This window comes from Eupeodes corollae, chromosome 3 (genome assembly GCF_945859685.1).
Source record: "Eupeodes corollae chromosome 3, idEupCoro1.1, whole genome shotgun sequence".
NCBI lineage: Eukaryota > Metazoa > Arthropoda > Insecta > Diptera > Syrphidae > Eupeodes > Eupeodes corollae.
In genome coordinates, this window is record NC_079149.1 from 104,066,381 (window position 1) to 104,085,182 (window position 18,802).

Genomic DNA, 18,802 nt, shown 5'->3' on the forward strand with positions numbered 1-18,802 from the left:
TGGTCACCCAATCGCGGTTATTTATTTTGAATACAAGTTATTAAAAAAACACAAATAGTTCCTAAAACAACAGTCCTTTGGCATGTCACAACCCTAAAACCCAACAATTAAGTAGCTGTCTAGTAAAAATTATCATTGATTTGAGAAAACTTATCATTTCACTATATAGTTTAATAATGATGTATATAGTTTAATATATACTACATCGTTTATAATGCAGTGTTCTCCACTTTATTTAAAAAAAATAATAAATTTTGTGTTCAGTGTTATTCGTCAGTCGGTTGTGTGTTATTTAAATTTAAAATTCGTGCGAAATATCGCCGACTCAACGTCAAATCTCACTTTAAATTTTAATGTTGGTAATAAAGTTAAAGTTAGTTCCGTGTCGCACAATTTGAAGGACACCATCACTGTACCAAAGTTTGGATTATGTATGTTGTCTATACCCGTGCTAAGTCAGTCAACATGTCAGCCCTATGGCAAATCGTTATTTTTTTTTAATCTAAAGTTTATTTTTATTTATTCATATTATACTTTGATTTGTTAAAATGTAGTTTGTTGATATTCGAAATTACAAAAAGCAACATTAGTTTTGATTAGAATCTCAAATTTCGTCTTTTTCGTCAGTCGTATGGCGTCAGTCCTGTGTCAGGTATATAGTTATTGTTCTTCATTTAATGATCATTAGTACTTTTAAGAATTATATTTTTAGATTTTGTTCATATTGTTTGTTGATTAATTAGAATTAGCAAAAGATAGTTGATTAACGTTACGTTAAATGTCAAAAGTCTGTTTTGAAAACGGATATAGTATTTTCTTATCGTATTACATATTAATAAATAATTTTAATTGTTACTAAGTGATTTTAAGTTATCATTAATAAATCCTAAGAGATTTTTACTAATTTGTATAAAATTTCAATATAATACTTTTAAAACTGTGTATACTCGTCAGTCCCCTGGCAGTCAAATTCTGAAATTTTCAAATATCATACAATGTACTCAAAAAAGTGCCTGGCCCGATTGGGAGCAATATATTAATAAGATTAGCTATCATATACACCCGAATTTGTAGAAGTTGGATTTAATAACTATCGTAAACAAAATATCCTCAAAAGTTACCCAACTTTTGTATAATCACCCATATATAAAATAAGAAACATTTTTAATTTGATAACTATAACTTATCTTTTGTGTTTTTAAATTCTCCACTAACTTTGTAGCCGAATTTTTTAAAATACTTCGGAGGGGAAATTTAAACTTCTTTTGTAGTTAGATTTAGCCAATCAGAATCCCTTGCTACGTAGCCACTAGTTTGTGAATGCGACCATTCCTTTTATTTTATAACTAAACAATCCTGATAATTTTGACAGTTTATGTTTCTTTTAAATATTGTGTTCTTGCAACGAATTTTTAAAAATTTCAACATATTCGCGATAAATATCACGTCATTAAAAAAATCGCACTCATTTTAAGAGAGAAAATTGAGGTTTTGTGACTGCCCAATGGAACAAAATAGTGAATTGACTTTTTGACAGATGATAACATAATACAAAATGAACTATTTTTTTTCATGGAAACTTCACTACTTCTTAATTATTAGGCAGGATCAACAATCTGCACTTAAAATTAAATAAACCAAAAGCCTTTCTTTCAAAGCAACTAAATAAACGATTTTTATTCTGAAGGCTGCTTCCTCACTGTCGTTAAAAATGTCAGTAAGTTATTTTGCAGTTACATATATGTACAGTTCTTTTTCCTTTAATACTAAAATTTAAAACATAATTTGCAATCAATTTTCACATCACTAAACATCTGTTTTAAATTACAAACAAAATTTCACATTCGACAAAGTAAAAGCTCTAGCCTATCTACCGGAAAAATGAACAAAATCGGTTTTTGACAGATTTAAAAATAAATTGAATTACTTGACCAATGGAAAACTCTATTCCATTTAAATCTCTACATGAAAGGTTTTGCTTAATTGTTACCCGACATAAAACTCAACAATTTACACCTCAATATAAAAATAATAAAATGCAGATAGCTTTTTTTATGGCTATCTTTCAAAATAAAACAAATAGTTTTTATTTTTCCTTACATTCAACCACTCTTGATGTTCGTTTGTCCTAAATTTACATATTTCTTTGTTTTGCTCATCTAAAAAAGCAAACTATTCATGTTTTGCGTATAAGTTTATACTCAACATCGTTTCATTACATCGATGGCCTGGTTACAGAAAAACGTGACCTATATTTTTCGCTATTGTTTATAAAAAGAGACATGAATACGTATAGGTCCGTAGCTATAGGCATAGGTAAGGTACCCGAGAATATGGATATAATATAAACTGTGCAATTCAATTCTATTTAGTTCACTATAATTGTTTCATTGTCGTTTTATAAGTAGTATATTCCTTTCAAAAAATGTATATGAGGAATAAATTACGTGTTGCGCTTTTTGTTGCAAAAACTTGGCTTAATATTTCCGTACTTCTTAAATTCACTTTGTCCTTGATGGGGAAACTTTTGTATATTCATTAAAATATAATATTATTATAATTGTTCAAGTACTGAATGAAAGGCGAACATTCAACACCACACTATACATTTTCAGGCTTTTTAGAACTTGACATGATGTAATTTTATAACAAGTTAATAGATGGGGCTACATTACATGTTCCTATATTGTTTGTATTCAAATAGCTTATTCCGACTTTAAAGGCTTATGCATACTCTTTAATCGCATAAGGATGCAATTAAACACTCATATATTATGTGTGCCAAGCAGCCAGATAGAGTAACTGGTTTTGTTAGAACTCAATTATTTTTGTATCATTTAAAATCAATCTTTCGGGTATTTAAAACCCAGTCATTAAACTTTCGAGAGAAAAGAGCAATTTTAAGTGATATTTGGAAATGCAATATCAACAGTGCATACATGTACTATGAACTGTTGTTAAGCGGTTAACCCAAAAGAAACTGAAGCAGAAGAACAGAAGGTAACATACTCTCCTTCAAAAATTCCTTTTTTTGTAAGGACCATACTCAAATTTAATTGGAGTCTCAACAATAAAAATAAAACAAGGTTATGTTTACATTCTACTTTTGGTAAAACCTGCGCGCCATACCCCTAAATTATCAAATGAATGTTCAAAGCCATAGTCTGACCTGTACTAAAACATATAAGGAAGCATGGTTTGGAAGTATGCATTGGTAACTTTACCAAACTTAGCAAAATGACTAAGGTACATACAATGATATGCATTGGTATTACGGGGCCTGGGAACCACGCCCACTAAAAGCTATGCTAAATTTAAAACCTCTGAATCTATTTGTACAAGCACCATTTTTCACGCACTAATTCTGTAGACGTCTAAAAGCCATTCACAATCACCTTTCCTAGCAGAGAGGATCAGCTAATTAACAAATCTTTGAACTGCTAACCGACGCCGGTAGCAGTATACAACGACGCACGCTCCAAATAGCCACTGGTGTCTTTGCAGGTTTTTATTTAAATCTCTCGAACTAGCCAGCTCATTTAGAATTCCCAATTTTAATGGTGTCTTGGCTAAACCTAAATACACATAAAACCGAAAACATTTACTGTTAAAAGGCAGAAAATCGTTCCGTTAACCAAACGTCTAACATCCTATCATTAAATAGCCAATTCGACCTAACTTAACTTATGCATTCATAATCCAAACCCACCCACCCAGATGTTGCATTTAAGCATTCCCATAGGATATCAGAATAGATCTATATTGATCTATGTGACGACAAAGGCTAATCTAACCTAACCTAGTTATATTTGAATATAAAATTGACCTTAATTGATCTTGTATTCTGTTTAATGGCATCTAAGATCAAATTTTTAGAATACAACAGGTTTAAATAAGCTATCCATAAAAAGTTTATTTCCCAAAACTTAATGTTTTTAGAAGTTCTAAAATATGGATCTTGGTTAAGTCCCTGCCTCTGCCAACCTAAAGATTTTTTGTACGGCCCATTTTATCATGAAAACTGCTTCTCAAATTAGACTTTCGATTTCAGCATAAAAACTGTAGGTCCCCTTCATTCAATAATGGTTTAAAACTGTGAGTCAATACGCACTGATAGAAGACATAAGATTTCTGTCAATTCTTAATAAGTTTACTTTAAATTCACTAAGCACCTGCCCCATTACACTCGAGAATACCTTTTTGTGAAACTAGCTTCATAATACGTTTTTACTATAATATTAAAATATTATGTATTTAAATCAATTAATAACAATCTCAACTTATTTTCCAGATCGACTGTATTTTGTGGCCTTCAAAAAGAACTTTAAGCCAAAGAACACACCAAGTACGCATTATTTTAGCATAGATGAAGATTTTGTCTACGAAAATTTCTACAATGACTTCGGTCCTCTTAATATATGCATGCTATACCGTTACTGCCAGAAACTCAATCGAAAAATAACCTCAAAATGGCATTCAAATAAAAAAATCATTCACTACACATCGATGAATCCCGCAAAAAGATTAAATGCAGCCTATTTGATTGGTTCGTATGCAGTAAGTGTGAATTTAGTTTTTATCGATTCTCGATTTTGTTATTTTCTAAATTTTTAATAATCATCATGATGATGTTTCTATTTCAAAGGTCATTTATCTAAATAGGACACCAGAAGAAGCTTATCGGCCGCTGGTAGCCGGCGATATACCAGCTTATACCCGTTTCTGTGATGCATCCTATGGTCCAAGTGGTTATAAAATATCACTTATTGATTGTATAAATGCTGTATACAAAGCTTTAAAGGCAGGGTTCTTTAATTTCGATGATTTCGATGCTGAAGAGTATGAATACTTTGAACGTGTTGAAAATGGTGATTTCAATTGGATAGTACCGGAGAAATTCATTGCATTTTGTGGTCCTCATCAAAAATCTAAAACCCTTTCGAATGGTTATCCTTGTCATTCGCCTGAAACATATTTTGAATATTTTCGAGAGAATCATGTAACAACGGTTATTCGATTAAATGCTAAGGTTTATCATGCATCGAGTTTTGAGAATGCAGGATTCGATCATAAGGATTTGTTCTTCATCGATGGCAGTACGCCGAGTGATTTGATATTGAAAAAGTTCCTTAATATTTGCGAAACAACAAAAGGTGCTATAGCGGTGCATTGCAAAGGTGAGAAATTAAATGTATGATTATATTCAAAAAGACGATATCTTCAAAATTTTGTTTAAAACAAATTTGAATCCAATATCCATTGAATACATTTCAGCTGGACTTGGCAGAACTGGTAGTTTAATAGGTGCTTATATTATGAAACACTATAGTTTCTCAGCTCTGGAAGCGATAGCATGGCTACGACTCTGTCGACCAGGGTCTGTAATTGGCCATCAACAACAATGGATGGAAGAGTAAGTTTTAAAAAAACAAAAACCATCACATCTGCTCGAATAAGTTTTCATTTACCTCTACAATTTAAACTTTTCATTTTTCAGTAAACAAGCTTGGCTGTGGACGGAAGGTGAACGTCATCGAAAACGCTGGAACACCGAACCACCAAAGCATAAATATGGTATCTACTCTCAGATATTGAATGGCAAGGCAAGCAATCAGTTGAATGACAATTCAGAAGTTCTCCTTACGAGTCGAGTGAAAGGTATCTCACAGAAAGTCGATACAATGCATATTAACGATGAGGAGAACGAAAATGGAAATGTTCCCAAAAAGAAGGTGCTAACAACAAAAAATGTTGGAGATGAAGATGAATCTACCAGTGATGATGATAATAAAGATGATGAGAAACTTTTGCATAGGGGCAGCAACGATGTTGTTGATAACAATAAACTTTCCATAGAACCTATTTATGCAGAAAAGAAGCTTAAGAAACCTTGTAGTATTTTTGAAGCAGCTAACAAACATACGATAGCATCGACTGTAAAGATGACCCAGGCAGCTATTGACAAGAAAAACGCCCAAACTCAAGGCGATAAACTTAATCAGATTAAGGCAATGCGAAGACAACATAACTCAAGATCAGTTATTGTGCCAGGGACGATGTTAGTTTTTTTCTCGTGATCTCATTTCAATTTTGTATTAATTTAAGTTTGATTACTTTTTTTAGTGATTGTGATAATCCAGCTCGACATACACGCGCCCGGTCTCAACCATTTAGAAATAACAATGGCAACATTGTGAATGTCTTGAGTGGCACTTCTCTATCGCCCCAATTCTTAAAGACAACAATCGATTGTATTGAAACATCAACTACGCATACAACTCCTGCGGTCGGTACAACAACTACCACTACTAGTTCCATTACCAGTACAAGAACCAAAGGTCTTGCGTTCTATAGCAAGAGGTAAGAGTAGTTCCCCAATTCAAAAAACAAACAAAACTTCCCAGAAAAATCGAACCCCTTTGGAAGATTATTTTTTTTTTGTTTATTTTAAGTAAATATTTTTATTTTTATTTTTGTTTCTATTGTAAACTTGTTTAATTTGCGATGCTAAAGTAATGTCTTCCCTTATCCATTCCAAAAAAAAGATGGTCCTGTTTATTGATCCCTTATATTTATAATATGTCCTTAAATGCTTGCCATTTTTGTTCTTAATTTTGTTTGGAAATGTTTTAATTATATTTATCTATATGTTTATGTATCTAAGCAATAAAACAAAGTTTTTGTAAATTTTTTTTAACAAAATTGGTTTTAAGTTCTTATCTTTTTTCTATAATGTTTTAAAGTCTTTTTTATTAAAAATGCCATTTATTTTTTAACTTACATACACAAATTTCAGCCAGATTTTCTTAATACTAGCGTGGGATTAAAAATTATAACCGAACCGAGTCAATCTTATGGTTCATCAAAATTATTGCTTATTTTATTGACTGCTATTTGCTGAAAAGTGAATAAAATACACGATTGGTTCGTACTTAGTTGTTCTTGTGATTCAAGGTTATATGCGATTAAAGACAGAGTTCTTTTCATTGTTTGTGAATAGCAAGCTTGCAGAAAAATGCAATCTTTGGGAAAACAATCTTGTATGAATTCAATATAAAAGATTGCATTCATTGAAACATTGGACCGTAAAAAAAACTGCAAACATTTTGTCTCCAATCATTTGACTTTAATTTATTAAATGCAATCATTTGTTCAATTTTTTTAAAGACTGAGTTCTTTTAATTGTTTTTCAATTTGGGAATGCAATCTTTTTTGACTTCAATGTTATTAAAAGATTGAGACTTAAAAAAATTTCAATCTAAAATTATTTGACCTTAAATAGATTGAACTCATTTTTTCTTCAATAATTTGACTGCAATCAATTAATTGCAATCATTTGATGCATTCTTTGTATCTTTTGAAGTCTTTGCATTCTTAAGTGAAATTTCATTTATAATTTTAAAATGTTGATAATATCTTTGAGTATCGAAAATCGGTCTCTGACATCTAAAATGAATGTGCGAAGTGTATAGGCCAATTTAAAATATTATGTGTAGTCAAAATCAATCAATTGATTGGAAAAAGAACGGTCAAATGATTGGGAAATGTAATCTTTAAGTTGAACTCAATGAATTATTCATAATAATTAAATTATATATAATCCCAAAAGATTGCATTCTTTTTTAAGCCTGGTAAATATGCACTTTTTCTTGTCGTTTTCGTTGAAAAATAATTACTTAACTACTTAATTGTGAAATAACCTACCGTTCCAAACCATTTAGAAGGCTTTTTTTAAATTGAAGTCTTTATAAATTCAGAGCTCTTAGCTTGAATTATAAAGAAATTCATTTAAGCTTTTGGTTTATCAAAATAACTTTTGAAATATAAATGTAAATGGCATAAAGTGTAAAGAATTGTATTGAATATTTATGAATAAAAAGTTAAATATTTTTGCAGTACTAAAGTTGGTGTATTCATAAACATTAAATTATTTACCAAATCGCATCGTCCACATTCATTAAGGCAGCTTTTCTATATTAATTCTTCCCTAGGTGTAATGCAGTACTGTTACCTTATTCCATAAGTTCAGTTTAACGTCGAAGACGTTGACATGGAGTTTGCTCAGTAAAATTATTTTATTTGTAAGATCTCATCTTTTATGAGAAAATAAAATAGATTTATTTTTAAGACGTTTATGAATACATCTACAAAAGTACCTTTAACCATTTAGGCATTCGTTATGAATAGCGAATCCATCATTTGACTCGCACCAAACTTTTGAGAAATAGAATTTAGGGAAACTTCGACAAGCAACAACTCCTTTGCCTAAAATGTTGCTTTTAAAGCAAAAAGTTAGAAACAAATGGACTTAAAACTGGTCGCTTTCTGTTGAAGGTTTGAGTCGTTATTCATAATGAGATCCCTACTCTAACAAAAGACCAATTTTTAAGAAAAACTAGGAGCACAATCTTATAACCCTAATTAAATTTATTTGTTTTTGTTTATATGTTTTTTTTAATTTTTCTTTAAGGTGATTAATTTAAAACCCTCTGTATTAATTGTATATGTATCGCATGCCAATAAAATAAAATACAAATTACAAAATTCGTTTTTTTTGTTGTTGTTTTGACTGATAAGTCAATATTTTTTTGGTTTTTAATAAATTTTATAATTTTTTGGTTCTTTTTGTGTTTGTTTTATTTTTATATTCTTTCTTATTTCTTGCTTTAATTTTTTATTTCATTTTCCTGCGCTATGGAACGTTATGTTATGCTTTTCTTTTAAGTTGAACCCTATACCTCTCTATATATCTGTAGTAGAAGCCTTGAGAATGTTGAAATATTCTCACTCTATGTTTTTTTCTTTTTTCTCTTTTTCCATCTATCCTCTTGTTTATAAAATAAAAAAAAAACTATGAATCCTACCAGAATGGGCCTAATGCACATGCGTAAAGCGGAAGCACAACAGAGTAATATCCCATCAACATCCTTCTCTAGTTCAACCATCACTAACAGCACCTCATCATCGACCTCAACTACCACCACATCATCCACAACCTCAACAACAACTTCTGTTGCTACTACTAATAATAATAATAATATAAATAGTTCAATGGCTGCTGGGTCTGTCCAAAATTCCAATCATAATTATCATCACCAGCAGCAAATGGAACACCATCATCATGATGTGACTGCACCAACCCTTAGTAGTTTAAATAAACAGACCAAAACCCACAACAATACCCTTTTATCCTCGTCCAGTGTAATGGCGTCGATAACCGAGAGTAAAATTCCAATAGTTCGCGATGTGGACAGTGGTGGAGGTGGCCATGCCGGCGGCGGCGGGGCAGCCAACAACAATAGCAGCACCACCAGCGGCAGCGCCAGTGGCAGCAGCAGCAATGTAGTGCCTCCGGCTCCGGGTCGATCATCATCGAGGCTAGGTCATCATTTGCATCATATGACATTGCGTGGCAGATCCCGAATACGTTATCGGACCTCGGCTCACAGTGTCGAACAACAACCATCAACACAAACGTCAACTTCTTCGGTGGGTGGTGCTTCTGTATTGGGTGGTGGAAGGTTTTATCGTGACAGTTCATCAACAACTGCCACTTGCGGCAACAATACCAACACCACTTCCTCATCCTCAGTATTAACTTCTGTCTGTGCTTCTTCTGGTGTTCAAGTTGACCACAATTCGAATCCGATCAGTGTTCCGCCAATGACTGCTTTGACGGGGACAACGGGTGTAAGCCAGAAATTGCTAATTGATGATAACAATCTCTCTTCTTCCAGCAACAAATCTAACAACGGTGTTGTCTTGGAATTGAAAGCTGCCAACAACACAGGTGGTGTTTCATCCTCTCCTCATTCTCAATATCACTCACACCTGCATTCTCATCAAAATCAACATCATCAACCATCTGGTATTCCAGTAAATAATAACATTACAAAACGCAATAAACGCTCCCTAAGTAGTACACGAATAGAAAAGGACAAGTGCGATGAGTATAACACAAAGTTGCTGCGAAAGACTGCCAATCAAAGTGGAGCTAACAATAATAATAATACAGCAACAAGCGGTTCATCCTCATCGGGCACAACGTCTACAACTTCGTATAGAACTGGCCATTATAATTATCATCATCATCATCCACATGGTGCCATATCTGTTTCGGCATCAACTTCGCCCGCACCATCAGTTGTAAAGAATTCCTCACTGACCCGAAGATTAATTGGACCTGGATCAGTGATGGATTCTTTGCTACTACATGCTCATTCGTCGGCCACAGCTGTGGCGACGGCAGCCAGTAGTGGACGTAGTAGTTCAAATAAATTTGTAGAATCGCCACCGGATCCACCACTGCGGCAGTCCCTATCGCTGAAATTACGCAAAAAGGTCAGTTATTAGGGTCTAAGCGGCAGTAGGATTTGGATAAATTTAGATTGTTTAAATGTTTTGTTTATTTGTATTTGTTTTTGTTAAAAAAGTTTTATTGTTTTAATTTTTGTAGGAAAGTACTGAAGGCAATTATTGTAGAGACCATGTATTAGACAAAAAAGTATTAAGTTCGGATGACCAAACATAAGATTGCCCTACTCTATTTTCCCCCTATCTCAAGTGTTGCTTTCTTTCCCTATGTCCCTGAAGAACATTTTGAGCTTCATAAGGTTGTTGGTATTTAGAATCGAATAGTTAAGAAGAGGCATGGTCAAGAGAAGAATTTTTCAAATGGGCAATTGCTGGGCAATTCAAAGGTTTATCGCGGATATTTCAATTTTTCTTTCTTCCAAAAATACATACACTCATAGGCACAATTAACTGCCCACCCAGTTATAAACTGGGTAAATGTTAATTCAAAATAAGACATCTTTATGAAGGGATTATTTTGAGAAAGGTTTCAGTAATACAAATTAACATTTAAAGTTTAAAAAACATGGATCTTTATCATTGTAAATGATTGTTTTCATTTTTTATTTTGTTGTTTATTAGACATGATTTTATCTGATAAATGTGATTAGATGTGATACTGAACTTCGTGAAAATACTGTCACAGATCTTGCATTAAAATAAAATAGTCTCCAATAGAAACTATCACTTGTTCTTGAAGAACTTACCCACGTGTCGCTGACCATTCAAACTTCCTCTATCCAAGACCAAGAGCTCGGTACGAGCCTATTAACATGTTCTTGGTCAAACCGAAGTCTTACCCTACGATGCTAAGGGATTTTAATTCTGGAGCTCGGGCAGGGCAAAATGATTTAATATTTCTTTCTGCTATGCTTCTTCTTTCACTTACACTTAGATTTCCCACTTTTAAGAGACGACTACGAGCTTCATTAGGTCTGTAAATAAGGATTGCATCCAAGATATTGGTTCGAAACACGTCAAGTGTCTATTATCCGCTAAAATCACAGCTCTCGATACTCCAATGGAGTAACGGCATTTTTTTATATTTTCAAAATTTGAGTTAAACAAACACTAATTTTAAACTCTCCAATATCCACAAATACAAAATTAAGAAATATAAACCTCATTTATTAAATATCACCAAATATGTACAAAAAAATAGGTGTGATAATTAATTTTTGTATTAATTCATTTTGTATTCCTCTTTTATGTTAAATATTGATTGTACATAGATATTTTTAAAGCTCTTATATTTATTGAATAAAAAAAAAACTTTAAGGCTTTTGAAATACATTACAATTATAGATAATATAGCCCCAAAACTAAGGATGGAGTTTTTTCACTTGGACAAAAAATTATTGCGTCTTCCTAAATTATAAATATTATGGTTTTTAACAATCATTTCTGTATCTTATCACAATTTTTGTTTTACTTACTTTAATAACCTGAGTATCCTCCATTATTATCCAAAACTTTTTAAAGTCGTCACGGCATTGACTCGTATTAACTTTCGGCATGTTTGCTGGGGAATACCATTCTCTTTGAACCGCTTCCCACAATTGGTTTCCATTGGTGAAATATTGACCCCCTAACTAACGCTTTAGCTCATTGCACAAGTTCTCAATATAGGATTGAGATCAGGTGATTGACTTGGCCATGGGACAACAGATACTTTCTACAATCTTTCACAAGACCTGCGGTATGTTTAGGATTGTTGTCTTGGTGAAAGTGCCATCGCAGGGGCAAGTTTTCCCCAGAAAACGGTAACATGACATCTTCCAAAATATCACTATATCCGTATTTTGTTCAGATGTTATTCAAACGGAATATAGGACCTACACCGTACCAGGTAAAGCAGCCCCACATCATTATATTCCCTCATGCGTGTTTAATAGTTTTCGGTGTATAGCGAGGGTGGTAGTCCCTACCTTTTGGTCTTAAATTAAGCCCAGAATCCGATAAAAACAAATTTACTTTTTTTTCATCACTCCACAAGATATTTCGCCATTTTTTTACGCCCTCTGGTTCGTTCCAATAAGCATGGTTTAAGGCAAATAATTTTCTGGAGTCAAGTCAAGAGTGGATATCACCTTTTTTTACCAACTGTGTTTATTTAAATGACAGTTACTTATCAAAAACACACATAGCCTTTTCACATCAAACCCAAAACAGAGTCTTTGGCAAAATTTCATTTACACTGAACATTTACACGTTTTCTTTTGACATTTAAATGTTTGCCAATCGGCTGTCAAATTTTTCATTGCTGCAAAATTTGTTAGTGAAAATAAAATTGGACTAAAACCGATAATTTCGCGAATACTATGTTTTTTGGTGTGAAAAGCTTAATAGTGAGACGTAACAGAGGTAGGTGATTAATTGTTCCTGTGAGTGTTTTTTAAATCAGCCTCAAAAATTTACATCATAATCAACAGAATAAAATTATCATAGACTATATGTCAATTTTTCAATATCAAAATCGACTTATTAGGAGAAGTAGTAAAACCGTACATCAAGAATATAGAAATATCATAGAGAACAGTATAAAAAGTGCACTTTTTTGCGTAGCAAAAAAATAAAACGAATACAAGTAAATCGAATGAAAAAGATAATAATATTAATTCAAAAAAAAGAATGTAGTAAACTAAATATTATTTTTTTTTAGTTAAAATTTTAATTTTCCTAACAAAAACAAATAAACAATTCATTTTGTATTGCTGTGTAGAAAAGTATAGTAGATAGAAGTATTTTTAGAATTTTATTTTGATGTAGGTACTAATCTCGAAGGACCTATTTTTTTTATAAACAAAAAGGTTACATTCGCCCAACCTCATCTTATAGTTTTAATAAAATGAAAACTCTCAAAATTAGAAATAAAAAAAATATGATCAAATAAGAAAAACCATACATAAATATTTATACGTATATCGAAAAATAGATTTAATATAAATGTGGCGTGTGCTTTACAAGTTGAAAAAAAATGGACAATGAAATTATTTATAAAACACATAATTTATTTGGTGTTACATAGTTAACATGTATTTATTTTGTTTTTGTCTTTTGGAATTTTAATTTTATAATTGTGTGATTTCAAAATTTGACTATGTTAAATTTTACACAAAAATATTAAATCAAAATAAAACTTTGTTGTGCAATATTTAAGATGTGTCAAAATGAATTGTTAAATATTATAATCAAAAGACTGCTAAATGTTATTTTATTTAACTGTCTCTATTTGTATCATTTGAATATCTTTTTTTTTTTAATTTTGTTTATACATAAATCCTGTCTAAGGACATAATATGATGAGTAGCAATATTGCTTTAAGCTTAAAATCAAAACTAGTTCTATTTTTTCATGGATTTTCATTATGCATGATTTCTTATGAAATAAAATATTACTTATTTCGATATTTTTTTGTATTAAAAGGTAATTTTGTCCAAATGTTTTTACATACCTATATTGAATAATGAATGAACCGTCCATTTAAGATTCATATTAAAAAGTTGACTAATTAAGGAATAGAAAATTGATCTTTTTTACCAAATTTTGTAGTCATATATCCTAAAATATATACATACATAGTTGCTTGCTAAACCGCTATCGATTTTAACATCTTATTTTAACTTGTTTGAACTTGAAGTTTATTATGCAAATTTTTAAAATCAAAATCGTTTGTATCAAATACATTACATACATACATGTATCCATATAGAAAAATAGAGAGCTGCCTTCAGTTTTGCTATGAGGGCAGTTTACCACTTTTGTTTTTCATCTATTCAAATTGTATTTTTTTGAAAGAGAACAATTCATGCAATTATTACTTCGCCCTCTAAAATCTAAATATAATGAAGAATGGGTACCTTAGACTATCTAATGCCCACAAAGGAGATTGGAGATGTCATTAGAAAACTAAGCCCTAGTACATCATTTTTATGTATGGACATAAAGCGGTATGCTTTTTGATTTTTGGGCCGGGTAAACATTGTAAACATTGAGGGATTTAAAATATTTTATTGATGAACGTTAATAGCAATTAGTGAATTTACTTCATTGGTGTCAGTTAGGAGCCACCTACAGCTATTATTGATATTTATCATTGAACATTTTGTTTCGAGATTTAAAAGCGAGTAAGAAAGTCAAATTTGATATGTTTGGTGTCAATTTGCTTTTAAGTCGTAGAGTTGCTTCTACTTAAAATTATATATCATTTAACGCATAACTTTTCTTTTAGTTCATTTTCAGATTTTTAAAGAACATGAAAACTTAACCAACCTATCAAAAAATTTCAATGATGAAAACCAATGATAGTTTAACAAAAATTGTACTAAGGGGCCAGCTATCATTGAAATCGATCCGGAAAAATTTTTTAATCGATATTTGACTATATTTCCATTCGATTAGAAATACAAATTTTATACTGATCGATCGGAAATCACCAAAAGAATTTTTTTGATTAAAAAAAATTAATTGTGCATTTGTTTTTCTTTAAAAATGTATTTTTCTATTTTCCGGACGGAAATTCATTTTCCTAAACAGCTGATACTTTTATGTTTAAAAGTGAAACGAATCGTTCCACTGATTTGTGTTCCAATTTCACACAATTCCAATGACAGATTTTTGTCAATATAAGTTTTTCGGTAGATTTCAATCAGGAATTTTTTTCAATGACAGAAACTTTTAAACGACCTGTCAAGAAAATTCCAATGTTTGTTTTTAATGATGAAAACCAATGATAGCTATAACTGGCGCCTAAATCATTCCACTAAATTCCAATTGCAGATTTCTGTCAGTAAAATTTTGTCGTTGGCAGTAATTTTTGATGATTGCAACAAACGAACTGTCAAAAAAATTCCAATGATTGGTTTCAATGATTAAAACCAATGATAACTATTACTGGCCCCAATGGTTTGGCTGATAACTATAGCATGTTACTTAGGCAGTGCATGGCAACAAAGCGTCTTTGATTAGAAAAGCAAATAAAGTACTGACCAATCAGAAATCATACAAATATTTTTTTCCACGGATTTTTGTCAGAACAAATTTACGGTATATTTCAATCAGGATTTTTTTTTCAATAGCCGAAGTTTTCAATGAAAGCTATAAATGCCCTATTAACAAATTCCAATGATTGGTTTCAATATTGAAAACCAATGATGGCTAAAATTGGAACAAAGTTTGCGATTGGATCTTTTGCTAAACTTAGTAAACTCCGAAGCAAAAGAACTTCTTTACTATTTTCCAACAGTAAAATAATTATTCGCTAAAAATTATGAACAATTCCAATTATTTAATGCAATTTAATAAATACATTTATTGGAAATAGTTGTATGGCCCACATTTTTGATTGTGGAGACAAAACCGTAGACAAATATATTCTACTTGTTTATTCAAATTTGGACAAAAAAGTATGTAATTTTTTAGTATACTCTCATTTTCATTAAGTTCTCTATTTTAAAGGGTCTTTTCTGTAGTCGAAAATATTTAAAAAATTTAATAAAAGTTCGTGTTTTTAAATTAATGTGCAAGTATTTGAAAACCAAAAAAAAAACGTTTGGTCAAAATTACATTAATTTTTTTTTTATTTCACCTCATCCTTTTTTAAACGAAATGAATAAAAATCCTTAACAAAAAACACATCTCAATGACTTCAATTTCAATGAGTTTGATGTTAAATTTAAAGAACTACATACATACTTTCTTAACAAAAATGTTTTCACTTATTTTAGAAACAAACTAAAATAGTTATTAAACTAAAAGAAACTCAATTTAAATTTTATCAAATTTTTGTTAAACAAGAAAATTTCAATAATTTATTTTTTTTCTATACATGTTGTCCTTTTTATAAAATGTATTAATTGAAAATAAAAACGTACACATCAAACGATTGCAGACATGTTCTTTTATAACAAAAAGAAATATATATATACGTATATGATTAGATTAGATATTGCTATATGAAATTAATAAAATATGTAATTGGAAATATATTTTAGAAATATGTGTGGAATCATTCTTCACTTAGAATAAAAAACAAAACATTAAAATCATAATAATTAACTAAATTCACATTTTCGCTCTTCATTCATCACACCACACAACAGAATTAAACTTAACAAAAATTAAACATTAATTCATAATTATTACATAGGACATTAATATATATAGGTACATACATTTTTCTAGATTTATAAATGAAAATATTACTCTTAATTCACAAGCATATTAAATTAGTATTAACAAAATAAAACAAAAAGAACATTTAATTGTAGCTCATCAAATGAAAATGAATGAAAAAAAAAAACAAAAATTAGAAATGCATTTACAAAAAAAAAAGAAAGATCATTAAATCAAATAATTTAATATTAAAAAAAAATAAGTACCTAATTTTTAAATGATGAACATAAAATATATAAATAAATATATTATAGTTATGTATATTTAACAATGAGAAAAATATTATTATTGTTATTTAACACACAAGAAAAGAACAAAAACAAAAACAATATATGTATATATTTTCTCTGTTATTAGTTAATAATAATTTAAAGAAAAACAAAAAGACTTTCTTTTTATTGTGTAGAACTTGCCTTCATAATTGTACAAATAGTTGTTTAAAACAATTGTAATTGCATAATTAAATTGTTTATCGATTTCTTTTTATTTTCTTTCTTTTTAAATTTGCCATTAAAATAGAATATTTTTAATGTAATAATGTTGTTTTCTTTATGTAAAACTTATATAAGAAGAATCAAAAGTGTCTTTATAATTTTTTAAATAATGATTTAATCAAATAAATATATGAAATATAATGAAATGATTATAATAAATTGTTTCTTTTGTTTTATTTAAAAAAAAAATATACAAGATTTCTTTTAAAGTAGGTTGTTTTGTTTTTCTAAGTTCTAGGTTAGAGAAGCTTAACAATAATTTTAATGTGTGTAGATACACTCCTCGTCAACTGAGTACGCACAAACATTTTTGAATATATTTTATCCATTTTTTCAAAAAATTTCTTTCCAAAATTACTTTATACCCAGCTGCTGTCATTTTTGATGTTACAACCACGAGCTCAACTGTTCCATAATAACTGACTGCTCCCCATATCATGACACCTCCTTTACGGCTACGATGGCGCTTTAAAAATCTTTTTTCTTTTCTTAAGTCGTGAAAATAGAAGTTGAACCCATCAGGGCCATCTAAATTAAACTTTTTTTCATCTGAAAAAACCATGTGATACCATTCTTTTTTCCAACTCATGTGAAGTCTTATCGCAACATTTTCCGTCTCTCGTCAAGTGGTGGTTTTTTCTTAAGTTTCATTTGTTTAAGTTGGCTTGAGTTGTTGATTACTCTTAAAACTGTTGCGCACCTTGCGTTTACGCAATCAGAAGAATTTGATGCGCATCTTAATATTCTTCGTCTCTCAGTTGCTGTTGTTGCTGTTTTCTTACCTCCCTTCATGTTTTTGCCGTATGCATTTTTATTTTTCAAGTTAGAAATATCAGCTATTGCACGTCCATTAAGGCCTTGGTCTCTAAGTAAATCGATTTTAGCTTTTTCAACACTGTTAAGACACGTAGACCTACCCATTTTTCTTAAAATTTGAAATCAAGAATTAAAGTTTACTGAAAACGAAGAAAATGGCGTTGTACCTATTCAGTTTACTAAACAAAAAACTCCTACTTTGCATATAAAACACTTTGCAAGTGGTTGAAGAAAAACTCCCGGTTGTTTTTGAATAATTATTTCGGAATTATCTGCTTAACATCTTAAGGGAATAGTTAGCATCGACAGATGTCATAATAACCATCACTGTTTGGAAAAAATGGATAAAGTATATTAAAAAATGTTTGTGCGTATTCAGTTGACTAGGAGTTTATATGATTTTCCGATAAGGACGAGCAGGTGATGAAAATTTCAATCGTGGCGTTTGTTGTGTGGCACGTAGAGCCGTCCTGCTGGCACCACATGCCTAGGTCCATATGTCGCCTCACTAACGTCGTTTTGAAGAAAGTACGGACCAATTAAGCAGCCGGCCCAAAATCCACCCCAAACGGTAACTTTTGGAGGATGCATTATTTGGTGAACCTCGCGTGGGTTGATGTCGTCCCATATACGGCAATTTTGCTTGTTAACAGAGCCATTCATCCAAAAATGCGCCTCGGCACTAAAGATGTTTTTTCGGCTAAAATTGGGGTCCTTTTCCAAAGGATTCGAAACCTTGTCAGCGAACAAAAGTCGTTGTCAATGGTCATGAACTCCTGGGTCAGTTGGACCTTGTACGGGTGTAGGCCTAAGTCCCGACGCAAAATTCACCAAGTTGAAGTCCGCGAAAGGCCGAGTTCTTGAGCACGGCGAGGAATAGACTGTCTTGATAGAGAAAAATTCTTTATTATGTAATTGATTGTTTAACTCAAAATCTTAATAATCAGTCTTTAGTCATCCGTAAG

At 31.0% G+C, this 18,802-nt stretch overlaps 1 protein-coding gene across 1 annotated transcript in view; it reads left to right on the plus strand.

The window, feature by feature from the left end:
• Nucleotides 1-10,470, plus strand: part of LOC129950720 (tyrosine-protein phosphatase cdc-14) — a 55,949-nt gene extending 45,479 nt beyond the window's left edge. The window contains exons 3-8 of the mRNA XM_056062642.1: nucleotides 4,292-4,557; nucleotides 4,646-5,177; nucleotides 5,275-5,413; nucleotides 5,498-6,058; nucleotides 6,124-6,360; nucleotides 8,868-10,470. Of these exons, the coding sequence (XP_055918617.1) occupies nucleotides 4,292-4,557; nucleotides 4,646-5,177; nucleotides 5,275-5,413; nucleotides 5,498-6,058; nucleotides 6,124-6,360; nucleotides 8,868-10,353 (3,221 nt within the window). The 3' untranslated portion in view covers nucleotides 10,354-10,470. The remainder of the gene's footprint in view (nucleotides 1-4,291; nucleotides 4,558-4,645; nucleotides 5,178-5,274; nucleotides 5,414-5,497; nucleotides 6,059-6,123; nucleotides 6,361-8,867) is intronic.
• The last annotated feature ends 8,332 nt before the right edge of the window (nucleotides 10,471-18,802 follow it).